Genomic DNA, 26,846 nt, shown 5'->3' on the forward strand with positions numbered 1-26,846 from the left:
TAGAAGTCCCTGAGGTCCTATATCCCTTCTCCTGGAGAACAGAGAGGATGGGATTTTTCGTCATGTTCAGACCATGCCCCGAGTCTGATAGGCATCAGCATTACTCATTTCAATTTTGTTTCTGCAGGGAGGGGTGAGTGTAGGGTTAATAAAGGACTGTAAAGGTCTAACTGTGCCCCACTGATGCTATTGCTTCATTTTCCCCTGCTTGCCCTGTCTGCCTCCAGCTACCACTCTCACCATGGCTAAATCACTTATTCTGTAAAGCTTTTGTCCCGTGGTATAGCCCTGGCTCTGCAATTTTTCTAACTCTAATGGAGCACACCTGATTTTATGGCCCCAGAAGTGTCTGTTTACTCTAATCATCCTTGCCCAGATGAACTGATTTCAGTAATATTTCAGTTTTTCTAGCAAAGTGACTGACATCCCTGGGGTGCTTTGCTTGGGGCAGGAGGTACAGAAACTTTCATTTTGCACCAAGTCTACACCACCACTCTGTCTTCCTGTTCTGTTATCTCTTTATTTTCCATCTGTGTTTCAGGAATACCTCAAGTCCAGCCTGGAGCACAGCACTGGGGGCTTACATGCAGAGTGAGCGTGAGGCAGTGTCTTGTCCTGCTTTGCTTCATGCATGCAGTGTGGGAAAGCAAGCAGAGTTAGATGAGCAGGGTCTGTGCAAGAAATGGTCTCTCTGGGGGCTTGGCTGCCCATCAGGAATAAGATGGAGTGAGTTAGTAGGACCAGTCCTGGATCCACATTTGAGTGTTCCTCTCTGTGGGCCAGCCTGGTCACAGTTAAACAGGGATTTTAGGTCCAAGGGGAGGCACAGTATTCATCCAGTAGGCAGACCAAGAGGGCCAGGGGATGCTGTGATGTTGGTATTCGTGGAAGAGACTCTTGGGGTTCTTTTGGAAGATTTTAAAGTAAGAATCACTCCTCATGGCTCGATTTCCCCTGTTTGAAATGAGTGTAGGAAGCTCACAAGTGATGCTGGATACCCTTGGGGCTGTATGATGCTCCTGGTCTGCAGTACTGGGGAGCCTCTTGAAAACACAGCAGGAAAAACACAGTGAGACTTTCTGACTGCTTTCACTCTGCAGAGTAATTGCCAGAAGTGGTAAAGGTGTCAAGGTGTTTTTACACAGCACCTCCCACAACAGCCAGGGTTATTTACACCATAGCAAGATGCTGTTAGTCAGGACAGTTATTTATTATCTGGAAAGTACTGTGAATGAAAAAAGTTGTGAGTTCAGACTGAACTCCACTAAGAATTAAGGCTGAAAAATTTAAGTAGTGAAGGAGAATTGCTACAGAAGTCTGAATGTGTCATTGTTTTTTGGTTTGTTTTTTTTTAATTGGAGGCAACTTGAGGCATACTGAATTAAAAACCCACTTGTTCAATTAAAAATAAATAAATGAAACATTGCATTTCATTTTAGCTCAGGCAAAATGCTTCCATCTGCTCAAATCTGCTGCAGGAATAACATTATTATATATTAGGTCAATGCAAGGGAATTCCTCCTTTCTTCTCCACACCATTCTTTAGTTCAGATACTGAATTAAGCAATCAATTATTCAGGCAGATAAGCAGATGGTAATTGTTTTAACTTATATCTCTGCACAGGCAATCAAGAGACCTGGATTTTATTTCCAGCTCTGTCTTGACATGACCTTGGGCATTTCACCATTCTCCAAGTTTCTAGTTTTTAGGAGGACAGGTCACACCTCACAGCAGATTTGCTGCATATTGGTAATACTAAAATAGTGTGGAGGTTTTTTTAATTCCACTGTTAGCAATGAAACATTTAGCTATCACTAATGCATGCATTCCTAATTTTCCCAGTGTGAGTTAGTTGCACTGCCTTACAAAAACTCCCTGTAGTTTACTTAATAGAGTAAAAGGAATTCCAGCTGCTGAAATACAGCACATTCCCTTAAAACAAAACCTACTTTAATAAGCCCAACTAAATCAAAGAAGAAAAATACGAGTGGGAAAGGGTTTTTTTCCCTTCATTTTCTTAAATATTTCACTTTGTTATCAGCACTCCAGATCCATACACTGCCTGTGATTTGTCTCAGGCATAAGGTCTGTATTTGTTATTGCAGTTTCTAAATGTCTGGAATGCCTCAAACCATGCTGAAGCCTATTACTTAGTGCTTTAGAAACTCTGTCACCTGAGAGCTCATGCCAGGAAATCTGCAATTTCCATTCATGGTGTGGGGCTTGCTTGCTCTTCAAGAGAGATTTCTCCCCTCTGCTTTCTCTGTGCTGACAGAGGGGAAACCAGCTTCAAACACAGGGGCACTTTGTTGAATCTGATATTCCTGGGGTTGAATCAGCTTCTGTTGGTGGCACAAAGGGTCACTATTGCCACTTCTTGCCATTTTGGTGATTTGGAATGACTGAGGGATTTGGGAACAGTACATGTCTTTGGGGGAGCATGGGAGACAGGTGGGAATCTGTAAGGATCAGAGGGATTTGAATCATGGGATAATCAAGTTGAAGGAAGTTCAGGAGGTCTGCAGTTGTATTTCATGCCCAAAGAGAAGTCAACTCTGGAATTACATGATTACAGCACAGTCCTCATTGCTTCATTCAGCTGGGTCTTCAAAACTCCAAGGATGGAGACTGCAAAAATTTATTATGCAGCTTTTACCTGTGCTTGACTGTCTTCATGGGGAAAGGATTTCTGCTGATATCCACAACCTCCATGCAGAAGCACATGAATTTTGAACCTTTTTTCCTGGCTGATGACCTGCCAGATCTGCAGGGAATGGCAGAGGGTTCAGCCTCAGGCTTTGACAGCAGATGGGGACTCTGCCTTCAGCCTCACTTGCCTTCATGTTCCAATTTTCTTGCCAAAAAACCAGTCTGCTGGGCCAGTGACACTTGGTCTGTGTAGATGAATGTCCTTCTGGTCTGCTGTGAGAAGACAGCTGGGGCTTTTTAGCCATAGCCCAATGTTTCAACTGTGTGGCTTGTTTGGTATTCAGGGGATTTGTATTCAGTTTCCCAACTGCTTAGTCACACAGGACATTGGGTGACTGGCAAGGGTCTCCAGAAGGCTGAAGAGCCCTTAAGCTGTGTGAAGTCCCATGGAGAGAGGGGGAAAACAGCATCCTGCAAAGTCCTAGGAGACCAAAGGAGTTTTGGGATGGCTTCTGTTCCTCCTCTGCTAGAGCCTGGGGCACAGCATTTAGCTCTTATCTCCCTGCCCTCCCTACAGCTGGTATTTCTCTGTCTCACACCCTCTGCTTAATTAGTTTGTCAGGCACAGTCCTCATAGCAGGACGCTGCAAGAACACCCAGCAGAGCGTGGCTCTCAGTGCAGCTCCTCATTGTAGCTGGGCTCTACTGTAGCACAAGTGATAGCTTAATAAACCACAGCATTGCAGACTAAAGATCTTGGCACTGCTTCCAGCTTCTTATTAAAATGAGAAAGGGGGAGGAGGAATACAAGAAATTGGAAAGAGTGAAGGTTAAAACAATTAATGGACTTACTTTTTATAGTAGACTTGGGTAAAAATGTCTAACGCCAAGATAAACATTAGATTGAAGGTTGATATATTGATTATATATATCTATCTGTTAATAACTTGAACTTGGCTTTTCCTTCTGGTTCCAGACTCAAGTGTGAAAATGCAGAATTACTTCTGGTTGGCCTCAGTGCCAGTGAGTGATCTGTGGGACAATTAAAACAATGCAAAGACAGAAGAAACCTGAATCTAACCAACTAAAATTAACACTGCATCTTGGAGCAGACTGAAAAGCTTTCTTATTTCAAGTGCTCTGATGATTTTCATTTTCCTGTCACCATCACTCTGAAACCTCACTGTGGTCATAGGTAGTGAGGGCTTTTTTCTGCTTTGAATGTTGGCTCCCTGCTGAGAAGGCACCCTCCAATTTCCTCAGGTGGTGTCTAAGAGGCTGCCTGCTCTGGCACTGCCATCCAGGGAATCTGGGCTGCAGGAAACCTGGAAACTGGAGAAATCTTAAACTTAATGTGTGTCTGTGAGTCACAGGAGTGTGAGCCTGGCCCAGGCCATGTCCATGAAAGCCCCTAGTGAAAGTGGAGTGGCTGGATCCTTGTCCAAGGGGTCCCTGCAGGCAGGACAAAGGCTCTGAGCCACTACAGAAGCACAGCTGCCTTTAGCCCCTAAGCATTATTTGTGACCATGTGCCGCTCTCTGTCACACCTCCATCTCAACCTGAGGGATTCCGTTTCAGGAATTTAATTATTTAATTTAATGTAATTTTTTCTTTTTTTCCCCTCTTAATATATTGTACTGAGAAGGCCTGAGTCTCATCAGCCTCTTTCCATTAGGCAATAATCTTGCAGGGCCGAGAGCATTGGGTCAGGCTCTGGTGAGGCAGGCAGCCAGCTACAGATTAAAATGCACCTGGGGTTAAACCATTTTCCTTGATTGCATGCTGCCATCCACATCTCCCTGCTGACCTTCCCTGAGGCATGCTGCCTGCACTGCTATGTGGGACTCCAGGGAAGGTGTCCTGAGCAATGGACTATCCCTATTATCTGTGGAGATCTGTGAGGATGCTCCCTGTCTTGTCCTTGCCTCATTTTGGATGTTTTTCCCCACTTTTTGCCCATTACCAAGGGGAAAGTGTAATTCAGAATCAGCAGTATTTGTTTACAAGACTGGTTCAAATGCACAGAAGGTAAGGAACTGCCATATAGATGTTTAGATCCATGGTAAGACTGAGCAAAAATGCAGCTCCTAGGCATGCAATAAAACTGCCCTAAAATGGCATTTTCTTGAGTGCTACTTAAGCCAGACTTTGCTGAAATGATGTGACCACAGGAGGGTGCAAGGCCAGACCCAAGTTTTCCAGCCATTGATGCAGCGATGAAGTGTTGACCACTTCCTACATTTTTCCAGGAGACCCTCTGTTTGATTTGTGAGTCTTCGTCCAGTTTCTGTTTTCTGAATATGCTACATCTGTGGCATAGTCCTCCTGACCACTTCACTTTGCTTGGCAGGTGGCAGAGATAAGAATCTTTTCAAGAGAGTCTGCAGTTTTTTGATGAGGTCTCTCTGTCTTTAGCAGGATGGATGGTTGATGTTACACACTGGGGGGCCTCTTAGATTTTCCAAGCCAGCCCAGAAGAAACTGAGCAAAGTCTGAGACTTTACACTTTAGTTGATAAGTGTTTGTCATATTCTGCCAGTGGGGACGTGTTTTCATATAGTTTGTTTGCGGGAGAAGTGGAAGGTTTGTGGTCAAGCATCTGGAGGCCCAGGAGGATGCTCTTGCAGCCTGGATTGCACATGTAATTTCCATGGGATCCCACCATGGTGGATTTTCTCTTCTGTAGCTTTCCTGCTGCTTCACTTAAGAGCAGCACTGGGTCATGCACTCCTGTATGTTAAACAAGTTTCTTGCTTAAATGGTAGTATTAGAACACTCATAACAGTGGTCTAAATACTTCTTGCATCCAAAAGAGAGACTAAAGATATTTGAAGTCTGGAGTTAAGAGAAAATAATACTGGGCTTTTGTGAGACATTGCTCTGTTATTGGTTGTCTAACATAAAAGGGAGATAGAGAGAAAGTATTGAGCAAAAAAATTACATGTTTATGTATTTGTGTATTTAATTTTTGGTTTCCTCCAGAAAGCACAATGGGAACAGGAAAACTTACATTAATAACTTGGTCTTAAAAGATCTAATATAAAGAACTTTGAAGCCAATAGTATGTCTGTAATGTTTATGCTCATGCCCAGAAATGAACCCCTGAATTTACTGTTGCTGTGGCCAATACACCAGTATTTCAAAAGGCATTTTCCTTTGCCTATACCTGAGAAAAACAAGAAGCCTGCTGAGAAAGTGTTTGGGCTGGAAAAAATGGGTTTTCAAAGGGTAGTAAAGCATATGCCAAGGGCAAAGGGTGGCTGCAGACACTGACAGGTGAACACAGCACCTGCCCCTCTTTTGCAGTTGCAGATTTCTGAGAACCGAAAATGATTCTTTTACGAGATTTTGTTTTGTTTTGGTATTGTTTTTGGTTTTTCTTCCATCTCTTATCGAAGTGTTTAGAGGAAATGGATGTTGACCCCAGGATGACAGCTGTGTACCTGTGGGAGGCTGGAACAGGCACTAAAGCCATTCTTTGATGGGGTCTATCACTACCAAGACATTTCACCTCATCTGCTTCTCTGCATTCCATGGATGTGGGGCAGGTGATCGTTGCCTCTCTGAGTGGGGTTATATTTGGAGAACTAAGTCACGTTGTGCACATATATGGGTCTCTGTTTTCTCTTGAGATTATATGAAAGACAGGCTGACTTGAGTCCCTCAATTCATTGCCTTTGTCCTCACCTTGGTTTCTAATTCATCTCTTCATCAGGAAAATGGGAGCCACTCACCCAGCGTGAGCTCTAAGGCACAGCAAAATAAAGGCAACTGGTCCCACTGCCTTGGACACCTCCCAGTATGGATGGCTTGGTTGAGCAGAACAGCGTGCTGATGCACAGCAAGATCACTGAGGCTGGGAAAAGGAATGGTTTAATTAACACAAGGAACTTAGTAGCAGAGAGCCGAGATGGTCTGGTCTCCGTGTACCCCACCCCTCAGTACCAGAGCCACAGAGCGGGCAGCCTGTCCTCTCCCAGATGCCCGAAGAACGGCAGGAGTGACCCTGTGCAGCAGCTCCTGGACCCCAGCATGCTGCAGCAGACAGTGGAGTCTCACTACAGGCCCAACATCATTCTCTACTCTGAGAACATGCTGCGTTCGTGGGGTGAGAGCCTGGGCTCAGAGTGCTGTGAGACGACCTTCATTGAGGAGCACTCTCCCACCAAAGACAGCCTGGAGTACCCTGACAGCAAATTCATCGACCTCTCCACAGATGACATCAAGATCCACACCCTCTCCTATGAGGTGGAGGAAGAGGAGGATTTCCAGGAACTAGAGGTCAGATGTCACTTGGGATATGCGGGGAAGGCTTGGGAGGAAGAGGGCATCTTTGAAATTAAGTGTACAGCCCGCTAGAGCTGAACAGCAGGGGATCAGCTGCTTTTTGGGTCACATGTATCACTTTCCCATCCACTAGGACAATGAATGATTGCTCATCTTTAATGGCAAAATTCCCACTGGCCCTGATGGAGATCAGCATTTCCCTTCTGCCTCTGAAGGGGCTGGCCAGAAACAGAAGAAGACCCATGTGCTTAAATGTGTAAGGTAGGGGTTGGGAGCATCTGTCTATTTGCATGAAGCCCATTTTAGTCAGCAGGCCAACATCATCTCTTGCCTTCACCTGACTTCAGCAGAATGTTTCAAATTACTGACTCAGACACAAAACATTTCTGTCTCAGAGTGAATTCAGAAACAGAAGTCTTTGGGTTTCAAGCTGCAGTGAATCTATGTCCATGAAATAAATGGTATTTTTCTCTTGGAGTGAAACACTTTTTAGATCCAAATATAATGCTTTCTTCTGGAGTCCCATGCCTCATTGATTGCTCACTGTAAAATAACAGGGAAGACTATGGGAACAACTTCATTCTTTCTTGAATGATGCATTTTAAAAATTTTAACCAGAGGCCCAAGTCTGGCAGGAATTTGTGTTTGCCAGTGTTTGTGGGAATGGAGGGTGAATGTTATGCTGGTGGTCTGAAAACTTCCTCCACCATTGGTCGGAGATTCCTAACCTAGCAAAGACCCTCTAGCTGTCTAGAGAAAACTCATACCTTCAAACTTGAATGTTTCAGCTGAGATAACGACACTGATGGTGCTTGTCTATTGCTGTGATTTTTGGTTCGGACCGAGACCAAACAAGCCCTAAAATTTCTAATTTCACCTCCTGTAATACCAGTGTCTCACCCTGTGATCAGCACAGGGGAAATCCAGCAGGAGCCTGACTTCCCTTTTCTTCTCTTTTCTCTCTGTATTGATAAGATGGGAAGAGGGAAGTGTTTTTCCCAGTGAGTGCCATTAATGCAGTATTCAATGCCTCCACAGGGAGACAGAAAACTTCTCTCTGAAGCATGTGAGAGTATTAGCTTAAATCACACCCCTCCACAGAATTTCAGAATTGACCGTGGGAAGTATAATTTCCTTAATCAAAACAAAATTCCTAGTTGCTGTCTTTTTGCCCCAGTTTCTCTCATGCAGTAGTGACACAGGTGACTGCAGCACATATGGTGTTATTGACACATCTGGCCTGACATTCAGGAACAAAAAAAAAAGTCTCCCTCTCGTCAGTTCAAGTCAAGAAGACATTCTTAAGCCAACTTTCAAAGAACGAGATAAAAAAAGGCTGGGAAAATGAGCAGCATAAGGAAAAGCCCTCTTCAAAGTGGTACTGAAGGAACTTGATCGGCTTTTCACAGAGAACATTTGTGTCTTAAAAACCAGCTGTAGAACTTCATCCTCCTCTGATCTTAAGAGGAGAAATGAGACAGCAAATTTTGGTAACATGCTGTGACAGTATGTGCATTCATTTCCCTGGCTCCTTCTTCTTTCTGACCTGTTTCTCTGGAAATAGACCTCCTGAGGTCAAATGTGGCAGTTCTGGAATGGGTATAGGGCATCTGGAATCACAGATTCCCTGTCTCATTTGACCCTTTGGGGTGACACTGTGCTAACAAACACAGGTGTATGGACACCATCTTGACCTGTGTGTACAAGGTGCTCAGAATAAGACCTTCACAAAGTACACACCACCCATGGATTGTCCTCTCCATCAAAATTTCTCCTCTGCTAGGAACAGGGGAGGAGAAAACCAGGCATGGTTTGGATAAGGACCAAAACCCATGGCTTCCTGGTTAGCTGGAAACGCTTGCTTTGCTGGAAGCCTCTGCTTTGAGACCAGGGTCTGTCTCCATTGCTCTGCTGCCTGACCAGCCCTGTGCAGCGCTGATTTTCACACTTCTCCATAAATTTTTCCATGTTCCCAAAGGATCAACCTGCTGAACAGCTGTTTTCAGCAAGAAGAAGCTCAGCATGGCAAGTAGTTTTCATTCCAGGAAGGTCCAAACTCTGCAGATGCAGCTGGTCATGCAGGAGAGAACAGATTAATTTGACATCACCAGACCAGAAAAAAATGTGTCTGCTGTGCTGGGCTCTTCTGGTTCACAGAAGGTGGTGGACAGAGACTGTATGGCTAGATGTGTGAGATCCTCCTGAGCCTGGCTAGAGTGCAGCTTCATTACAGAGCTTAATTCATGTGTGGAGAATCTAGGAATGGAAGAATACAATTTAAGGACAAGCAGTCATTGAGTAGGTGATGAAACATGTCAGATTGTTAACTACACAAAACAGCACCTGAATCACACAGCACAAGTGTGTCCCACTGGAAAGAATATTTCCCTGCCAGTTACTGATAAGAAGTAAATGCTTTTTTAGGTTATTAATAGATGGGATGGGAAAGAGTGAGTACCAGGACTGAGAACAGAAATTAGAAGGAAGAGGGTGACACAACAGAGGTGCAAATTTTGCTTCTCCACTGTGAGAGTCTGAAAGGGTTTGAGTCTGCTCCTGAGGGTGGCACAGGACATTGCCGTGTATCTCGTCACATTGACTGTCAAACCACAGCTCATCAAGACATGGAAGCTGCAGAGTGAGTGTCAGAGCAGATCAGGGCCCATGTCTGCTTTGTCACTTCTTTCTAGGAGAAAAATTCTATAAACTACCCCCTTTTTGGAAACATTGGCTAAGAGGGGAGCTTTGTGCAGAAGAGCTCTTTTGAAAACTGAGGGTTACCTTCTGTTCTCCACATGTCAATGCAAGGCAAGTGGAGTCCCAGCTTGAGTATCTCTGTAAAATGCCTTCTGGAAGGCACACCAGCCATGGAGTTGTGAGTCATTGCTCTTTCCCCATGTCTCCCTGGCATTGCCTGCCTTATACCAGAATGCCTGCCTAGGATTTTTCAGGATGCATATTAAATTCCTTTGAAATACCAAAAAATCTTATCTCCTCCCTTTGTAATGTCCCCCCTCACCTCAATGCAATAATTTCAGGAGGGTCACATGCAGAAAATAATTTTATTGCAGGTAAGACTGCTTCTGACACGATTGTCTTTTTGAAAAGAGTTGGGCTCTTGATTACCAGAAAGGTTGTTGTTCTCTGACAGAAAACTTTGCAGTAGAGAAAGGTTCTGGAAAAAACACAGCCATTTTGATAAATTTGGTTTTGGTTTGAAGAGTTGACCAAGCCAAGCTGCAGGTTTGCTTCTCCGTTAGCTGTCATCCTCCTCAGGATGGGTCTATCCAGCTCAGCATGTCTAGGACAAGTTGCTGGCAAGGGGACACTTTGTTCCCTTCCCAAGCATGGGGACTCTGAAGAACATAGGAGATACATAAGAGTAGCAGGAGACATCCTGATCATGCGTTGTACCCTACAGCAACATTTAATCAACTTTTTTGTAGGGATTTTTCGCTAACAGTGCTTCTCAAGTCCTGGTGGAGTGTTGTTCAGTCTACCTAAGAAAATCATAATTGTCTGGAGGAAAAAACATCTCAGAAACAGCTCTCATTAGCATATAGAGCCCCACTTTGCTCGAGCAATTACCAGGCATGAAAACAGAAGGCTGCACATTCTGTCTGGGCTTTAAACTTCTCTCTTCCATGCCCAACCCTGAAATCAAATTATTCCCTATTTAGGTATCGCTGGCAAAATTTATAAATATCTTATGAGTTCTTTACACCACAGCTAATAGACAGACAACTTGTCAAATGTGGCGGCAGTGAAATATGAAATGAGTTACAAGATGAAATACCCTCCTGTTAGATTTAATGTGCCATCTTTTATCCAAAAATAGTGTTTGTCATATTATACGCCTGCTAGTTTCCCTCCTAGCCACTAGGTAGATTGCATATTTAGAGACACCCAAACTATTCATGGCAGCAGATTAAATTATTCATGTACGTCGCATAAAATAATAACTTGGAGCTCTCTCTTAAAACCCTCTTACTTTTTCCCAGCATCCAGCAATGTCTGAAACGATCTCTAAATGCAAAATAAATAGAATGTTTTGGGGATGAAAGACATATAGTACTTTCAAAGTATACATTTCTTCTTTTTTATTCCACTAGAAAATGCTGGATTCTGTTGTGAAAATTCATCCTTTGGACCTGAGCATGAAACTGTAGAGATAGAATTTGGATACTGTACCATCCAACCACTCTTCTCAACATACCCAAGCACTTCCTGGCATATTTTTTTCACATGAAGAGAAGACCCTGAGGAGACTTATGCCCATCAAGCCCCATGACATCACACATGTTTTCTGTCAATACTTCCAGCACTAGGCTGTGTCCTCACCTTTCCCTGGCTGTAGGTATCCAGAAAGCATGTTTGAACACCCCTGGGGGAGCTGACTATGGCAGAGTTCCATTTTCAGAGAGCTCTGCAGCATGGGCAAACACAGGATCTTGCAGCCTTGTTTTACTGCAGAATTCACTGGCTATCTTAGGTCTCCTCTGAATTGGGTGTACACTATTTTCTCTGTTCTGCACCTGGGCAATGGAGAAAAACAGTGCCATAAATACCTTGCCCAAGCTCATCTAGGGCTGTGTTGAGAATATGGGAATATAATTTTCAGTAGTTTTGTCCCATGGCATATGCTCAGAGGAGCACAGGTGTGCTGTCAGAAGTGTGGTGCCCAGGTATGTGCTCCTAAGAGGTGTGGCACTCAGGTATGCAGTCACAGCACTGAGTCATCCTACTCATAGGACACACTTTATATCACTGAGTTCCTTCAAAGGAATATTATTAACAGATTACAAGAGTGATTACACTTTGCATTTGACTTATTTTTCTCCTTTGAAGGAGAAGCCACTCAAATCTGGAGATACTGAGCCCTGCCAAGGGATATTAACCTCTAATAGCCAGCTCTAGATGAAGTGGAGCATGGCTGGGAAGTCACCTTCAGCAGTGTCCAACGGCCTTCCTATGAATCTTGTTAATAGTAGCCAGGACCCGTGGCAATTCCCTTTCTCATCATCACTTCCTAGAGTTTTCAGACTGAAGCTCTGCAGTGATGTCTCTGGGATCCAGCCTGTGAGTGGCAGGAGCTCTGGATGAGCTGCATGCTGTAATTTTTACAGGGTGGATATTTGGCACACTTCTTTGAGGACTGCTGTGTCAGCTCAGAAGCAAAGAGGGGACGGTCATGAAGGGTCACACCACTTGCCTCAGCTTGTTTCAGTGCAGATCCATTTGTTGCTGTCTGCAGTGACCCCCTTCCAGTGGCAATGTGCTGGATGCCAGTTCCTGAGGAGCTACAGGCAGACTGGCTGTGGGTGTCCAGAAAACATTACAAGGGAGATGATCAAAGTCCAGTGCTCAGGGAAGAAGAGTAGGCTTGGGAAACTACATACACAGGTATTTTGCCTGTTGTGTTTTGATGTTGCAAAGTTACATACGAAAAGTTTTCCAAGCAAGGAGATACCTCTGAGAGCTCATTCTGCAAGGCTTGCTGCCTGACTGACAGGGCAATTTTTCAACTGGGAGTTGGGGAAACAAGAGGAGCTGCACCAGGTCAGTGTTAAGTGATTATGGATCTTTTAAATGTCTTTAGTACTGAAAGGGAATCAACTGCAAAACTCAAAGTTGTGAAAAGAAATAAATAGAAAAGAAAAATTAAATAACAGGCTTTAGAGACATCACCTCTTAAGAAATTATCAGTGAGAAGCTGCATAGGGATGAGTGTGTGTGTGGAGGCAGAGCAGTGATAAACTAGATTCTTTGGTGGAAGAGTCCCCATCCAGCTGCTGCCTTCAGCCTCTGCTGCATGGAGATGAACTTCAAACACTTGCAAGAGAGCAGAAGGATGCAGAGTGCTGGTCAGAACCGGTCATCATGTTTAACTATGTTACTGGAACAGGCATTGTGTGGAGGGAAACAGAGCACATATTTACTTGGAGCAGCGTTGTGTTGGTCTTTGTCAAACCAGACCACTGGACCATCTGGATTTGAAGGCAGATCCCATAGGGCCATATGAAGAATTAGTTTTGCATGCAGTGTGTGCATGTTGCTGAATTGGTTGCTTTGAAGGAAAAAAGGAAAAGGGCTGTTTCCTGAATATCCATCAGAGGTTGCTGGCAGCTGTAGTTAAGAGCAGATCCTGTTGTATGACATCTCTGGTGTGCTTGGCAGGCTGTCTACAGAGCAGTTGTAATGTCTCAGTTGAGGTAAAGCACATAGCTTTTAGGGGTAGCCAGCCTTCATTTAAGAAAAGTTTTTTTTTAATAGAAAATCCATTACGACTGCAGAAAGTGTTCATCACCATCTCTGTTAAAAATATGCACTTAGTGTCTGCTCTTCCTCTATTCTTGTTTCAGTCACTTCAGCTTTTCTATAGAATGAAAGAGCTGTCTCTGATCAGAAATTATCTACTCAGGCACTTACAGGCCATGATGAAACTGCATCTTAAATGCATCTTATGAGTGGAGTTGGCTTCTTTCTTCCTGTGTAGATGTTTTCCTGTGGCATTCTGCCTTCCAATGCCTGGTTTCTCCAACAAACTTGGGAAATGGTGCCAAGGAAGGGAAGGGAAGGGAAGGGAAGGGAAGGGAAGGGAAGGGAAGGGAAGGGAAGGGAAGGGAAGGGAAGGGAAGGGAAGGGAAGGGAAGGGAAGGGAAGGGAAGGGAAGGGAAGGGAAGGGAAGGGAAGGGAAGGGAAGGGAAGGGAAGGGAACCCTAACTGCTGAATATAATTCTTCCTTCTCAACAACACCAATATCCAGCTTCTTCAGTGTCAGGGTGCAGCTCTTGCAGATCCAGGAATAAGTGAAGACAGAGAGCTAGGTAGTCAAATTATTAACTATACCAGTGTCAGGGGGGTTCTGAATAGAGAAGATTTCTTGGTAAGCGCAGGATCAGGTGTCCTGTTTTAAGAGAGAATGTTAGGAAGGAAGATTTGCTTGGAGAAAGGAGTGTTAAGCTGGAAGTGTTAAGAGGTACCATTTGCTGTTGGATTTCTTTCTGTGATTTTTAATTGTTTTTTTCACCCTTCTGGTTCATAATTGGTCTGCATGGTCAGGACTTTATAATTAGAATTATTTTCTTACCCTTGGTAACTCATAGGCAGACTTATATTGGTCTTTGGGAAGAAGCATCACTGACAATTTTGTCGTTCAGCACGTGATCAAAGCTACTTGAGGAATCTTTTCCCCATTTCATCTTTATGTGGAAGAAAAAGCAATTTGAAATATCAGAGAGGTGGTCTCCACAGATACTATGCCAGCACACAACCCAGCCAAAACCCTGAAAATCAAAAGCATTTTTTGATTTTGTATCTCACCTGTTCAGGTGAGTGCACAATTTCAAGGGGTGGTTTCAGGAATACTGTGGATTTTCTCCCTCTCCTTCACCCCCTTTATTTTTGAAAGGAAATATTCACCCTGGTTCATCTGACTAGAGAGCCCTTTCCTTTCATGGGCCTTTTTCTGCTCCCTGGAGTGATATCTTTATATTTGTCTTTTCTTGCTTTCAAGCTTATGCAGCAGTAATGGAATCTGTGACACAGTGTCTGAGGAAGAGGAGACCTGCTGGCCACTGCTGTGTTGGAGTAGGAGAAATGGGCAAATGATCAGGGAACTGGCTCATGGCAGAGGAAAAGCATTGATGTCATTAACCAACACACCTCTGTTTCTGTCTCTTGATGTTCCAGAGCGATTACTCGAGTGACACCGAGAGTGAAGACAACTTCCTGATGATGCCACCAAGGGATCATCTTGGCCTCACTGTGTTCTCTATGCTCTGCTGCTTCTGGCCACTGGGAATTGCTGCCTTTTACCTGTCCCATGAGGTAATATTAAAATATCTCTTGCCTGACATTCTCGAGGAGAGTGGAAGTAGATGAAGGGGATGACATCTTACCCACTTGGATATGTCTCTATGGTAGTAGTAGCTGCCTTTCAAGATACTTTGCTGGGGGAGGCATCTATAAAACTTTTTAGCTTTTAGTTGGCAATGGTCATGTTCCATGTCAGGTTATATGTCCAGCTAAGACTCCTCTGTGGACACGGCTTTTGAATAGAAAACACCCTTGATAGCTTATATGCTTGGCTTTCCCATTGGGAAAACAAATCTATTATCAGTCCCAAGCTGATATCTTAGAATATCCCTCCAGGAGCAGAAAAATAATTTCTGTTCTGCAGATGTGCATTTGCTTTCCAGAAACCATTTCCTTTTGCATGGAAAAAGTTGCAGAGTCAGGTCTTCTTTCAAATTTTAATATGCAAATATCTTTTTACCAAAGAAGTGACTGTGTTTTGGTTTGTTTCCTTCATGAGGCAGTCCTAACATTGCTTAACTTGCAATCACCTTGTCCCCATCATTTGTTTCGACAAGTGTATCTTCCTAAGTGTCTGCAATGTAATTACTGAGTTTCCCAGCATGGCAAATAATGTGAGGTGACAGAGAAGGTGTCACACTGGCAGCCTCATCAGTGACTGCCAGGAAGCATTTGATTATATTTGTCTCTAGTGCCTATTGCAAACTACAGTCTCTGCTCCACAGAACTCTTCACATTCACCCTCTCAGCTGTCTTTCTAATCTGCCTACACTAAACATCTACCAGCCCTGCTGATTTGTCAAACCAGAGAACGTTCTTCAGAGCTGAAGAATCCTACTCTTCAAGATAAAAAAAAAAAAAACAAACAACAAACCAAAAAGAGACAGAGAACTACTTTATTTTTTACTTCAAATGAACAGTCTGTCTTTGAGCTGGGAAGTCTTTGAGACAATTAGTGTTTGTCCAGTGCAAAATAACAAGTTTTGATTCTTCAAGTTGTGATTGTTTATGAGATAGTTTTATCTGAGCAAAGAAAGCACAGCACAGTTCAATAAATAATAATAAAAAAAATCCCCATGTAATTAATACTAAAAAGCAATATGGCTGAGAATCTAAATGTGCTGAGAACCAGAGTACAAAGGCCAGGGCATCCAGCTGTGAACAGAGCCCAGGGACCAGCATGAATCTGTAGGAGCCTCTGATTTCCATGGGAGAATACAGAAGGTGGAAAAGGCATGAATGCAGGGAAAAATTTTGGTAATATGATGAAGGATTTTGGCATTTGAAAACAAAAACTTGGATATTTTTTGGTTTAGTATAATGATGAAGAATAGCTGAATGTGGTTGCCTAAATAAAATTTTCAAATCTTTGGTAGAAAAAATGGTCCAGCTTGTTCCAGTCCAGCAGAGACACATCTCTCTGTCTTCCCCCTGAGTTCCCAGGAAGCTCCTTTCTCTTCCTGCCTTCCCATTCAGGTCCATCACAGCCCTGAGAAAACGTGGAAAAAAGTGGTTCTTCTGCAAAACCCCACATCCAACAAACTGGCATTTTCTGGGGGAAAAATGAAACCAACATTAAGACCAAACCTCATGTGGCTGAGAACCTGTTGAGAAAGTTGGCAAAAACCATCAAAACCCTGCACCTTGCTAATCTAAAATTGACAGTGATATCAACTCATGCTTTGACACATAAACTGTATGTGATTTCTATTTATATAGGTCATTCAACATAAACTCATTGATAATATTTGAGATCACTTGTTAATTCGAAAGAATAGTCTAACATTCCCCCTTCTTTATCAAAAGCCAGAAGTATAGCTAAAGTTCAACTGTTGGCACTCATGATCAAACCTCTTTTTTTGCAGTTGCTTGAGCTCTTGAAAATTTTGTGTTTTCTAAAGTCTTCTGAGGAGTTCTACCAAAAAAGCCATCTGGCAATAAATTGTAACCTGAAGGAAATTCAGAGATGGGGGATGGATTCTTTGATGCAGTATACAGCACTGGCAGTGAATTTTGTTTTAAAAATCTGATCTGCTCAAGGTGTGGGATGCATATTAAGTTGAAGCCTTTGTTTGCAGAAGATGTATCTGCAATATAGCTCATTCCAAAGGCAAAGATGCTCTGTTTATTCCTGCATCACCTGCCAGCACAGTAATGACGCATTTGCCTGTGTCATGCTGCAAAACAATTGCACAATGTTGCATGTTGTAAGACAGCAGAGGTGCTGTTTACCAAGACAGTGATTGAATTCTGGGGGGGAGTTGTGCTCCATGAAAGCCAAGTTTCTCCTGCAGGTGATGTTACTGTTCTGTGTGGGACTTATTTTCTCCACCAGGGCTCTTGCCAATGTGCTGCTGATCTGGGGCTTCTTGCAGAGCCTCTGTATCAATGGGTGCAGCTGTGCAGGGTTTGCCTCTGTGATGGAAATGAAGATGTGCATCCACAAGTGAGCCAGCAGGGAGGAGAAGTGGATTCAGAAATGCACTTTATGAAAGCCCAACATGTTTTTTTCCCCTGTTGGGATATCCAGTTTTCCAAGCAGGATGTCACCTGATGATCTTATCCCAAGCAATGCTGAGACTTGCTGCTTTTCATCCTCCCTTAGCTCCCACAGAGCTTTGAGGCTGTTACTGTGCTGTCCACTTGTTCAGTTATTTCCTTCTGGTTTTATTTGTGTTTTCCTTCCCACAAGAGACTTGCCCCCACTTCCTGTAGCTGCCCAGTCCTGTGCTCCTCTCAGCTCCACTCCCAGGATGGGGCCCTGTGTCCTGTCCCTCACATTTGCTTCTCCAGAATAAGGCATGTGAGTTTTTAGGCTTGCCATTTTTTGGATTGTCTCATTAGTCAACAGCTGAAGGGCTCAATCAAAGGAGTTTTTGTGCATTTTGTAAGGAAACATTTGGAAAGAGGAAAGTAAATTACATCTTTCACTATAAGCTCTTCCCTACAAACAGTGTGTGATAAAAAACCCCACCTCATTATGCTTATTTTTTCATAAATCTCCACCCTCTGGAGTCTTGAAGGTTCCTCAGTTTTTATTTCCAAAGATATTTTTAGCATTGTATATTGCAGACAAATGTGAAGCCTCATAAATAAAAAAAAAAAAAAAAATAGAACTTTAAAAATATATCCTTTTTGTCTTGTCAAGTTTACCATTGAACTTGTCAGATGATTTCTCAGGGGCTGTCAGGCTTTCTGCTTGGGCTGAGGGTGGTGGTAACAAGCTGGAAAGGTTTCTTTGCATGAATCCTTTTTTTCTCCTTGCTTGTATTTTTAGGTAAGAGGGCAATACCATGTCACACATTTTCCTTCCTACTGTAAACAGAAATTCATTATGAGAGAGCTGAGCCTTTGATAGTATGAATGAGCTTCACTTTACAGGCAGAAACAGGAGTGTGCAGAACACCTCCACCCAATTCCGATGAACCTTCCAAGGACCTGTGTCACTGACTTAGACACACACCTGAAAAAATCCCTCTGCACACTTCTCCACATGCTTAGGCCCTCAAACAGCATCTACACCCTCCCTCCTCCCCAGCAGCAGGTGAGACCTGCCAGGCAGCAGACTGCACTCCGAGCACAAGGGAGCAATCCCTTCCCTTCCTGCTGCACTGACTCCCTGCTGGAATTACCTCCCTCGTGTGGTGGGGGGGGTGCAGGGATGCAAAGCTTTGTAATTATTTGCTCGCACTGTCTAACTGCATAAAAGATTTTCTACAGTTTTCACATGGAAACAAGGCATACGTGACCAGAAAAAAAGAGTAGAGTGTCTTTCTTCGTGATAACTTCTCAAATATTTAGTTACTTTTCATCTAGTTTTCAGAGACAGGGGCTTTGGAAAACAAATTATATTTTGACATATTTCAGTAGTCACTGGGGAGAAGAAGCAAAGAATGCTCATGTTCCCACTGGAAGGTAGCAAACAATATGAATTCTAGCTTTTATCTGAATTTCAGTGATCAGCATACATGTATTGATTTCACTGTCTTTGCTTTTCTGACATAAGGTTTTGACTTCAAGCTTCAAAAGAGGAGGACAGAGAAATAACAGCCAGGTGTTACCTGCTGTTTATTCCTTAGAAAGATGGCTCATGGTCCCCATATCAACAGGGAAAACAGTAAGACAAGAACAGCAGTATGCCACTCCACCAGACTGGCTCTTATCCGTCCACCCCACTTATTTTTCCTCTCTGTCCCACTTTACTCCATAAAAAAAGAAAAAAAAAAAGAATATGGTCTGTTATACTGAGCTTGACACACAGCCAGGAGCATGTGTTTGTACAGGAAATGCAGCAACCTCTTATATCAAAGAAGAAAGGCAAAGGATAAATAAAAAACATGGTATTTTTCTTTACTTGGCAGTGACATGCCAAGATCTATTGTAGCAGGATATGCTGGTCAGCAAAGCTGAAGCAATGCTAGCAAAGCAGACAGGAGGCTTTTGCATTTTCAAGAGATTTTTCAACAGTGCATTACTTCTTGGTCCAAGTAATGCTTGGGCAAAGGAACTGTCCAAAGATGATGAGTTTTAATGGTAACAAAAGGCCTTTGTTTTGCTGTCTTGGACCAGATACCAAGTCACACAATTCTTTAGTTTAAGCAGGGCTGTTGCTTTGAGTCACACAGATTGGGTAAAGGGCCCCGGGTGTGTTCTGGGGGTGCCCAGCACAGCCCAGTCTCTGCTGACTGTCACGCAAAGGTTTGAGCTCCCTGGGCTGCTCACTCAGAAAGCAAATCCCTGAGTTATCTGTCCAGCTTTTTGCATGTGAGTACAGGCACACCCAGGTGCCCTTTTACCCTCCTGAACTGTTGTAGATTTTCTGCTTGAAAGGTGATTCGTAAAGCAATTAAACCCATTTGTGCTAGGTATGAGTGAAAAGAGGTTAAAGTGAGTTCCTCCTCATAAGGAGCTGCAAAGGTCTTTTGTGGCAGAGATTGTCCTGGAAGAATTCTGTGCCCCTGTCCTCATGAGATGGCACAGTGCTGATGGTGTGGCCACTGTACTCACATGGGAGCCCTGGTCACTATGGTCACTATGGACTTCTTGCTGAAGGTCACAGCTGGCTGCTGGCCCACACTCCTGTCCTTACTCCCATTAGGCAGATGAGACAGATTTGCCAGGCATAGGGGAATAAAAGAGCAAGGCTTCTGTTCCCAGCCATTACACAGAGAGAAGCTGCCTGCTGAATGGTCCAGCTATGAATGTCACTATGTTGAGAGTGCTGGCTTTCCTGTGCTTGGAAAAGCAGTTCAGAAATAGATGACCCTGGCCCCTGATTAGGGGCATTTGGGTGACATCCTTTGCCTCTTCCGTTGGGAGGAAAGCTTCATTCTAGATTGGGTAAAAGAGATCTCTTCCCCTCTTCCCCCAGGCAATTCTGCAGACAGACAGCGGCCCTGAAGTGGGGCTGGTGAATTACCAGCATCTCCAATTCTCATCTTTCCAAGTGGGAGCTGGCTGCCAGCCAGTGCTTTTCCTGTGCATGGACCTTGCTCCTGCCAACTTTTCCCTTTGGGTAGGTGTCTCTGGAGAAGTGTTTGTCTGCACAAGAGAATGACCATTTAGAGTGTGTTGTGCACCAGCAGAGACTGTGCATCCTGGGTGAGGTCATGGGCCAGGGAACTTTATAACTGTCTTGCATAATTTCCTCTTCATTCTTCTTTGTCCTTTTGATCTTGTAGTTTTATTTCCAAGTCACGAAGTACAGCTACAAAAAGGAATTAAATTAATGAATGACCTGATTGCTTTAGCCCTTAAGCTAATTTTAAATAATTGAAAAACTAGCTGGCAAATAACATTCCCTGGAGAGTTTAATTCATTATGCAGGTGTTTAATTACAAGGAAGTTTTGAGATAGGAGAGAGACCAACTTAAATGATTCAAGGAGATGAGGGATCTTTATTTTCAAGAGCATCCTGCACAATAGCAAGTATTGTACATTAATATTTCTTTGCTAGTTATTTATGCCTCATGCATTTTGCTAAGCCATATACAGCCCCAGAGACATGTCAATATAGTCATACTGCGAGTGTATAAAATATCCTGATGCCAGGAAGGCACCCTCTTCATCCTGCTGTTACTTTTTGTTGCTTTGCATTTGGCTTGTTATGTCAGTTTTATGAGAATGTGAGGATTGTTTCAGTCCACAGCTGGGAGTGCCTGGAGTATTCACAAACTCACTCAGAGGTCTGTCTGGTGGAGTCATCTGAAGAGTAGGGCAAGAGACATTCCACAGGAGTTTATCAAGGGTTCAGTTTCCCCAACATTTATTTACAATTCTGACTAAATTTAAGGAACTTGGTAGTCTTAGGCAAAGGGGTTTTAGTGTTTTGCTTTTTTTTCCTTTTTTTTTAATTTAGAGAGAAGGGATGTTGTTAGCAGGATTATGGAAATGGACTTGGGGCTTTTGTTAGTAATCCTCACTTATCTCAGCTAAATACTTCTGGTTTTTTTACATCTGCAAAGGTAGATTTTCTAGGAAGAATTATATTTCAGGAGAAGAAACAGAAGGAGCATGCTCACAATCTGAGGGGAGAAACTGGGCACATTATTTTGCACATCCCAGTGTCTGTCCTGCTGGAAGAGGCATGAGAAAAAAAAGAAGAGCCTCTTTTTTCAGGTCTGGGAATGGAACATGGTCCCTTTCTTCTGGACATCCCAATGTCTCTTTGCATTGTCAGGAAGGCCAAAAGGTTTTGGATGCTTTGTGATGTGCTGAAGGTCTTCACATGTAAGGTGATGAATGATTTGCATTGAACTCTGCTGTGGCAAGGAGAACAGTGTGTTCATCTAGAGCAGTTAATTGGGTGATGTTTATAGAATAGACTTTTCTTTCATCCCATGCTGCGACAGCACCCTTTAAAAAACAAGATTAGTGAAAGGAGGTCCTCTCACTTGAAGTTTAATGTATGCAGCAGTAAATGGATGAGGATGTTTTTGAGGCTTAAGGTTAATATTTTATCAGTCTGCAACATACACAGAGTTTTTATATTCTTATCAAAGATTAACATCATGTACCAGAGACTCAGGACTATATTTTAATCTTGAATATACAGCTTGCTCTCTCTCTCTGCATCTCTTTTGGTGAGGGCTTCTGAATTACTAGTTTCTTTGAATGCACAGCAAAGGAAATTGATCACTTCTGATTTCAATCTACACATCTCTTTCAAATAGGCTGCAGAGTATCTCTCTGAAGATTTTAATCTAGTGAGCTAGGCACCCAGAGATGCCTCCCACACAATGGTAGCTCTTCATTGAATTGACTGATTTCCCAGCAGTAAGAAAGAGATCCAGTCTTTATATATCTAATTTGGGACAAACTACAAGAACCAGCTAGAAAGAAATGGGCTAGGATATACCTGCATCTGTGCAGTTTGCATCTCTAACATTCAAATATACCTATCAAGATTTTTTTTGTCACATTGGTAGTAAAATTGTTACTCTTAGTAATAAAATCAGTCTACAGTTTTATCTGCTTGGGGTGAAAAAAACAACAGCTTTTTCATGTTGGGAAAACCTTCCCCCATGCCAGTTTTGCATGGTATTAAATACACTCATTATGGGTTGTGATAAACAAGAAATTATCAATGACATTTCCACGTGTTACATTATTGCCATTTCTTGCATTATTTCTAAGTAGTTTAGAAGAGTCAGGGTTGCACCTGCCAGTCCACACATGTCTGCAGGAGGACTTGGCTTCCTCCAAGAGGATGGACAAGACCAGAGGCAAAGGAATAGGTCTTACAGCATCCTCTGGGAAAGATAGGCTTGGCAGTCTCTGCTTGACCCCATTCTTCATCCTGTTATCATCATGAAATCCAGGAGAAAGGGTGCAATTATATCCAGATGTTACCCATAATTCCCATTCCCAATGGTGGCCAATGGATGTTTCTGTCTGTCCCAGAATTATCATGTGCATCACCAAGAGGAACCTTTACTTACAACTACTGTCTCTACCAAGTGGGGTAGAAATGCAGCGGTAGCAGCAGAAAGGCAATTTTTCTTCCCAGCTCTGTTCACAGAGCCTTTATATATTGGACTTGGTCTTTTTGTGGTTCATTCATCTGATGGGAAGTCTGTAGAAGGAATTGTGGAGAATTCATTTTCCACAGATCCAAACCAGGTAGCTTCTCACAACACTTCCCTTTGTTCTGACAAGGATGTGTTGCAAAAGCTGGCAGTAGTCCTTGGGCTGATAATGGCACAGAGCACATTCCAAACCCTCACAGCTGTGATAACCCAGGAAGTGGGATTTGGAGTCCCAGAGACACGTGAGACTTTGTACTACTTTAAGTAGTAACTATCTCAGCCTGAGTATTCTAAATTTAATTCAAGACACCATACTCAGTCATGGTTCCGAAAGTGTCAAGGACACTCTTCCTCATTCCTTGACCTTGTTGCAGAGATGGCATTGTTCAGAGCAGGTTTCTACAGGCTGTAAGTAATTAAGCGATTAATTAGGAGCCCTGGTTTACACAGAAGCTATTGTAAAGCAAGAACTGTGACCTCACTGGTCCCAAGACTGCCCAAATTATCTGTGCTAAAGATTCAGCGTGTTCATACAGTCTCAGTTTGACTGACCTGAGTGTCACATGGGCCTTTCCTGATATGTCCTCAGGATGTCACACATAATGGAAAGATTTACTTTCAGACCACATTGTCCTGTGACATCCAGTGGCTCTCTCTATGTAGTTGAGAGCGCAAATTTCTTGTTTCCCAGCACATTCAATATCCCCCACAGTCAAAATCCATATTTAAATCCCAAGGGCATTGTGTCTTATTTTTACCATATCTGACTTTGTTCTGTGGAAACTTGAGCAATTTTTCCTTAATCAACCTTGTTTCAAAGCTTCAGATATTGTGATTCTAATTGTATCAAGATCATTCTTCCTAGCAACTTTTAACCTGAGGAGCAATGGTAAAATATAGAAATACCACAGTTTGTAAACTCTGGCAAGGTGGCTTTCTATTTATTCTTTTCACCACATGCATAGCACAATAATGGAGTCTGTTTTAGGAGAAAAGAGAGGAGAAAAATCAAGAGTGGAAAAAGGAGAGACCTGCAGGGAGGGGGTTTGAACCTTGTTCCTGCAAACCTCCCAGTCAGCTCAAGGCCCCTTTGGTGGTGAATCCTGTAAAACTGTGTCACTATGAGTTCACCATGTGTTAAGGAAAATCCTGACTTCTGGAGGTAAAAAGAAACAAGCCAGAGACAGAGAGCAGTATTCTAAAAGGCATAAACATCTATGGCCAGGGAATCTCACCGGGGCATTTCAACCAACCCAGATGGAAGGGATGCTCAGTTAAGCAGCCAGAACAGGAATTGCTGCTAAAGGCTGCAGTTAAGTATTTTAGTTGGCGTTTGGTTGTAGATATGGTGGAGATATTGCTGATCTGTTTTTTGATGGTGGAAGTTCTATAGGTGGCTCAAACACTGCATTGTTCAGCTTTGCATATGCAGGAAAAGCCTCCCGCTTTTCTCCAGTGAATTAAGGGAGTGGACATGTATTTAGTAGAAAGTAAAGGGTTTTTTTGCTAATGATAAATGGCTGAGCTTAATTTAATTTACTACTAATTCCAAAGAAAGGAAAGAGTGCCATGATGTCATGTCTTCTTAGCTCTATTCAAATGTTTCATCACCTCTTTTTCTGACTGAAATGACTCATGAAATCAAAGACACTGCACATGGCAAGGACTTTTAAGTTCATCTTGTCCATCTGTCTGTCACCACTGTGTTCTTATTCAGAATGGTAAACGGGGAAATTACATTGGACACAGACACACTGTCCTCTTAAAAGAGTGGGGAATACTAAAAAATTCTTCACTCATTTTTGTATGTGACCCTGGGTGTGAAAGCAGAGACCATGAAATCAATGTGAATGAATTCAATGCCAGTTGCACCAAGTAGGGCTTACATCACTTCTCACAACTGCTTTGTCATGTGTTGTTTTGCTGAATTCCTTTTACATTTAGTGGGCTACTTTTCAGAGCTAATAGCTTTCATGAGTCACTGTGAGCAATAAAGCCCTAGAGCATCCCTAATAGGTGAAATCTATGACTGGGGACATCAGGTTGAAGGATAAAAATATACAGCTGATGGAAATAAAGGTGATCTGCTGAAAATTCAGAGCATGAAAGGTAGGCCTTAGAACAAAAGCTGGTGGAAGAGAAAAGGTCTGATATCACACCTTTTTACAGAACCTGGCATCCTCCAACCATGAAACCTCTAAGAAAAGGCTGAGGTACACACATCAGTGACTTCTCAGGAGTTGCAGCTACATACAAGCCAGCCATCCTCTCTGCCTCTCCTTACACATGCATTACTGCTGTTGTGATGTCTCTGATGTTGCTGCTAACTGAAAACCCTGCTGCTGCTGGACAGCTACTTTTTCAACTTGTTTTATGGCACATGTGTTCTCTAACATCGTGAGAATCCACAGGAAATTGTTATCCACAGGGCAGCACATGGAAACCCAATCCATCTCTGATGACATGTGCCTGCTCAGCTCCCAGGAGCACCTTCACTGTGGCCTCAGCAGTTTGTGGGCATGGGCTAATCCTTCTCTCTGGAGCAGAAGGGACTTGGACTGCTGCTACCCCTCCATGTGGATTCCCTGACTTCCCTGATTAGTTGTCTGTGACAGGGATCTCTGGGAGAGCTCACTGCCTCTGACCCCCAGTAAGGAAGGATCATTAGCCTGCAGCCTGTCTGCCTGAGGAAAATATCTCTATACATACCAGCAAAGGATAATATCAACATATATCAACACCCAGTTGGACTCCATTAATATGGCTCTCAGGAGGAAAATGTCTCTTGACATGAAATTTTGTGACACTGATCATTTCAGCTGCCAGGGCTTCTCATTAGTTCACAAACCATTTTTTTTTTTCCTAGTGAAATATCCTTAAAGAGCACGTTTCACAGCCATTATCTGCTTCCTCAAGTTCCAGAATGTATGTGGCAAGGGCATTTTTGTACAGATAGGAGCAGGGATCCCGTTTCTGGTGCAAAATCCAAGCTAGTCTTGAGGCCTTAAACCCATTTTGTCATGGCCTCATAAAATTTCTTGAGTAAGTTTCCTTAAATTTGGAATATATTTGTCTTGTATGGGGAATGCCCAGTACCCTTGGTCACTTCCACTACCTGTGGCCCCTCTTCATTCTTCTCTTATCTCTGCAAACAGAGAGATGCCACCTAAAGCAATAATGCCCCTCCCTTCCCTCTCCCCCAGCTTTGACAGGGCTGATGGTGCTGGATCACCACAAGTGAATATTACATGGCTTGATATTTGTGATTTATACAGGCTGCACAGTAGGGGTTTACAGCCCAATCTGTGCACTCTCTGCTCTACTGGGAGCTGTAAAGAAGAAAATCATGTAATAAAAAGCCTTCTGGTCCTGACATAAAATACAGCACAATACATCTCTGCCTGTGCTATCTCTTCCTTCTTTCTTTTGCCTACACTTCTATTGTGTGACACAGTTACCAGGATCATTAAATTCAATGTCTGAAGGGCAGCTGCGGCTCCTCGATGCTGCAAGAGCAGAGCAGGGGAAAAGACTGGAGAAGAGCTGAACAGGGAGAAATTCAGAAATGCTCTCCAAGCATGGGAAAGACAGGAAGTATTTATATTCTTCTCCACACACACTTCAGGATGACTAAAACACCCTCAGTCCAGTGAGGTGGGTTTGATTTCAGAGAAAGCTTTCTAGAGGTAAATAAGGTGAAATGCAATATCACTTCACCTGGGCAGAGATGGGCAAAAGGTTTAGATAGGCATCCAGGAATGGCTTTGCAACTTTTATAGACACAGATGAAGTTGTCTACGATCATCTCATTACTTTTCCTTATGCTTGTTTGCTACTCACCAGAACTGATTTATTAACATGCCTCTTCTCTGTGACTAATTTCAGTGGGACAAAAAGGCACAGTAATTTTTAATTTCACACAGCAGCAATCAATCCCCTTCTTAAATTAGTTTACTGGCTACTTTGATATCTGATGCTGTCCTGGTTTGAAAGACAGGTGTTTGCTAAAGAAGTCTCCCTCTGAAATGAAGAGTGTGATCCCTCCTCCCTACAAATTATTATAA

The 26,846-nt window shown here is 43.0% G+C and overlaps 1 protein-coding gene across 1 annotated transcript in view; it reads left to right on the forward strand.

Moving 5' to 3' along the window:
• Positions 1-6,445: 6,445 nt before the first annotated feature.
• The window catches only part of SYNDIG1 (synapse differentiation inducing 1), a 38,213-nt gene continuing 17,812 nt past the window's right edge, over positions 6,446-26,846 (forward strand). Inside the window, exons 1-2 of the mRNA XM_062489388.1 lie at positions 6,446-6,931; positions 14,630-14,767. Of these exons, the coding sequence (XP_062345372.1) occupies positions 6,452-6,931; positions 14,630-14,767 (618 nt within the window). The 5' untranslated portion in view covers positions 6,446-6,451. The remainder of the gene's footprint in view (positions 6,932-14,629; positions 14,768-26,846) is intronic.

Source organism: Cinclus cinclus, chromosome 3 (genome assembly GCF_963662255.1).
Source record: "Cinclus cinclus chromosome 3, bCinCin1.1, whole genome shotgun sequence".
NCBI classification, from domain to species: domain Eukaryota; kingdom Metazoa; phylum Chordata; class Aves; order Passeriformes; family Cinclidae; genus Cinclus; species Cinclus cinclus.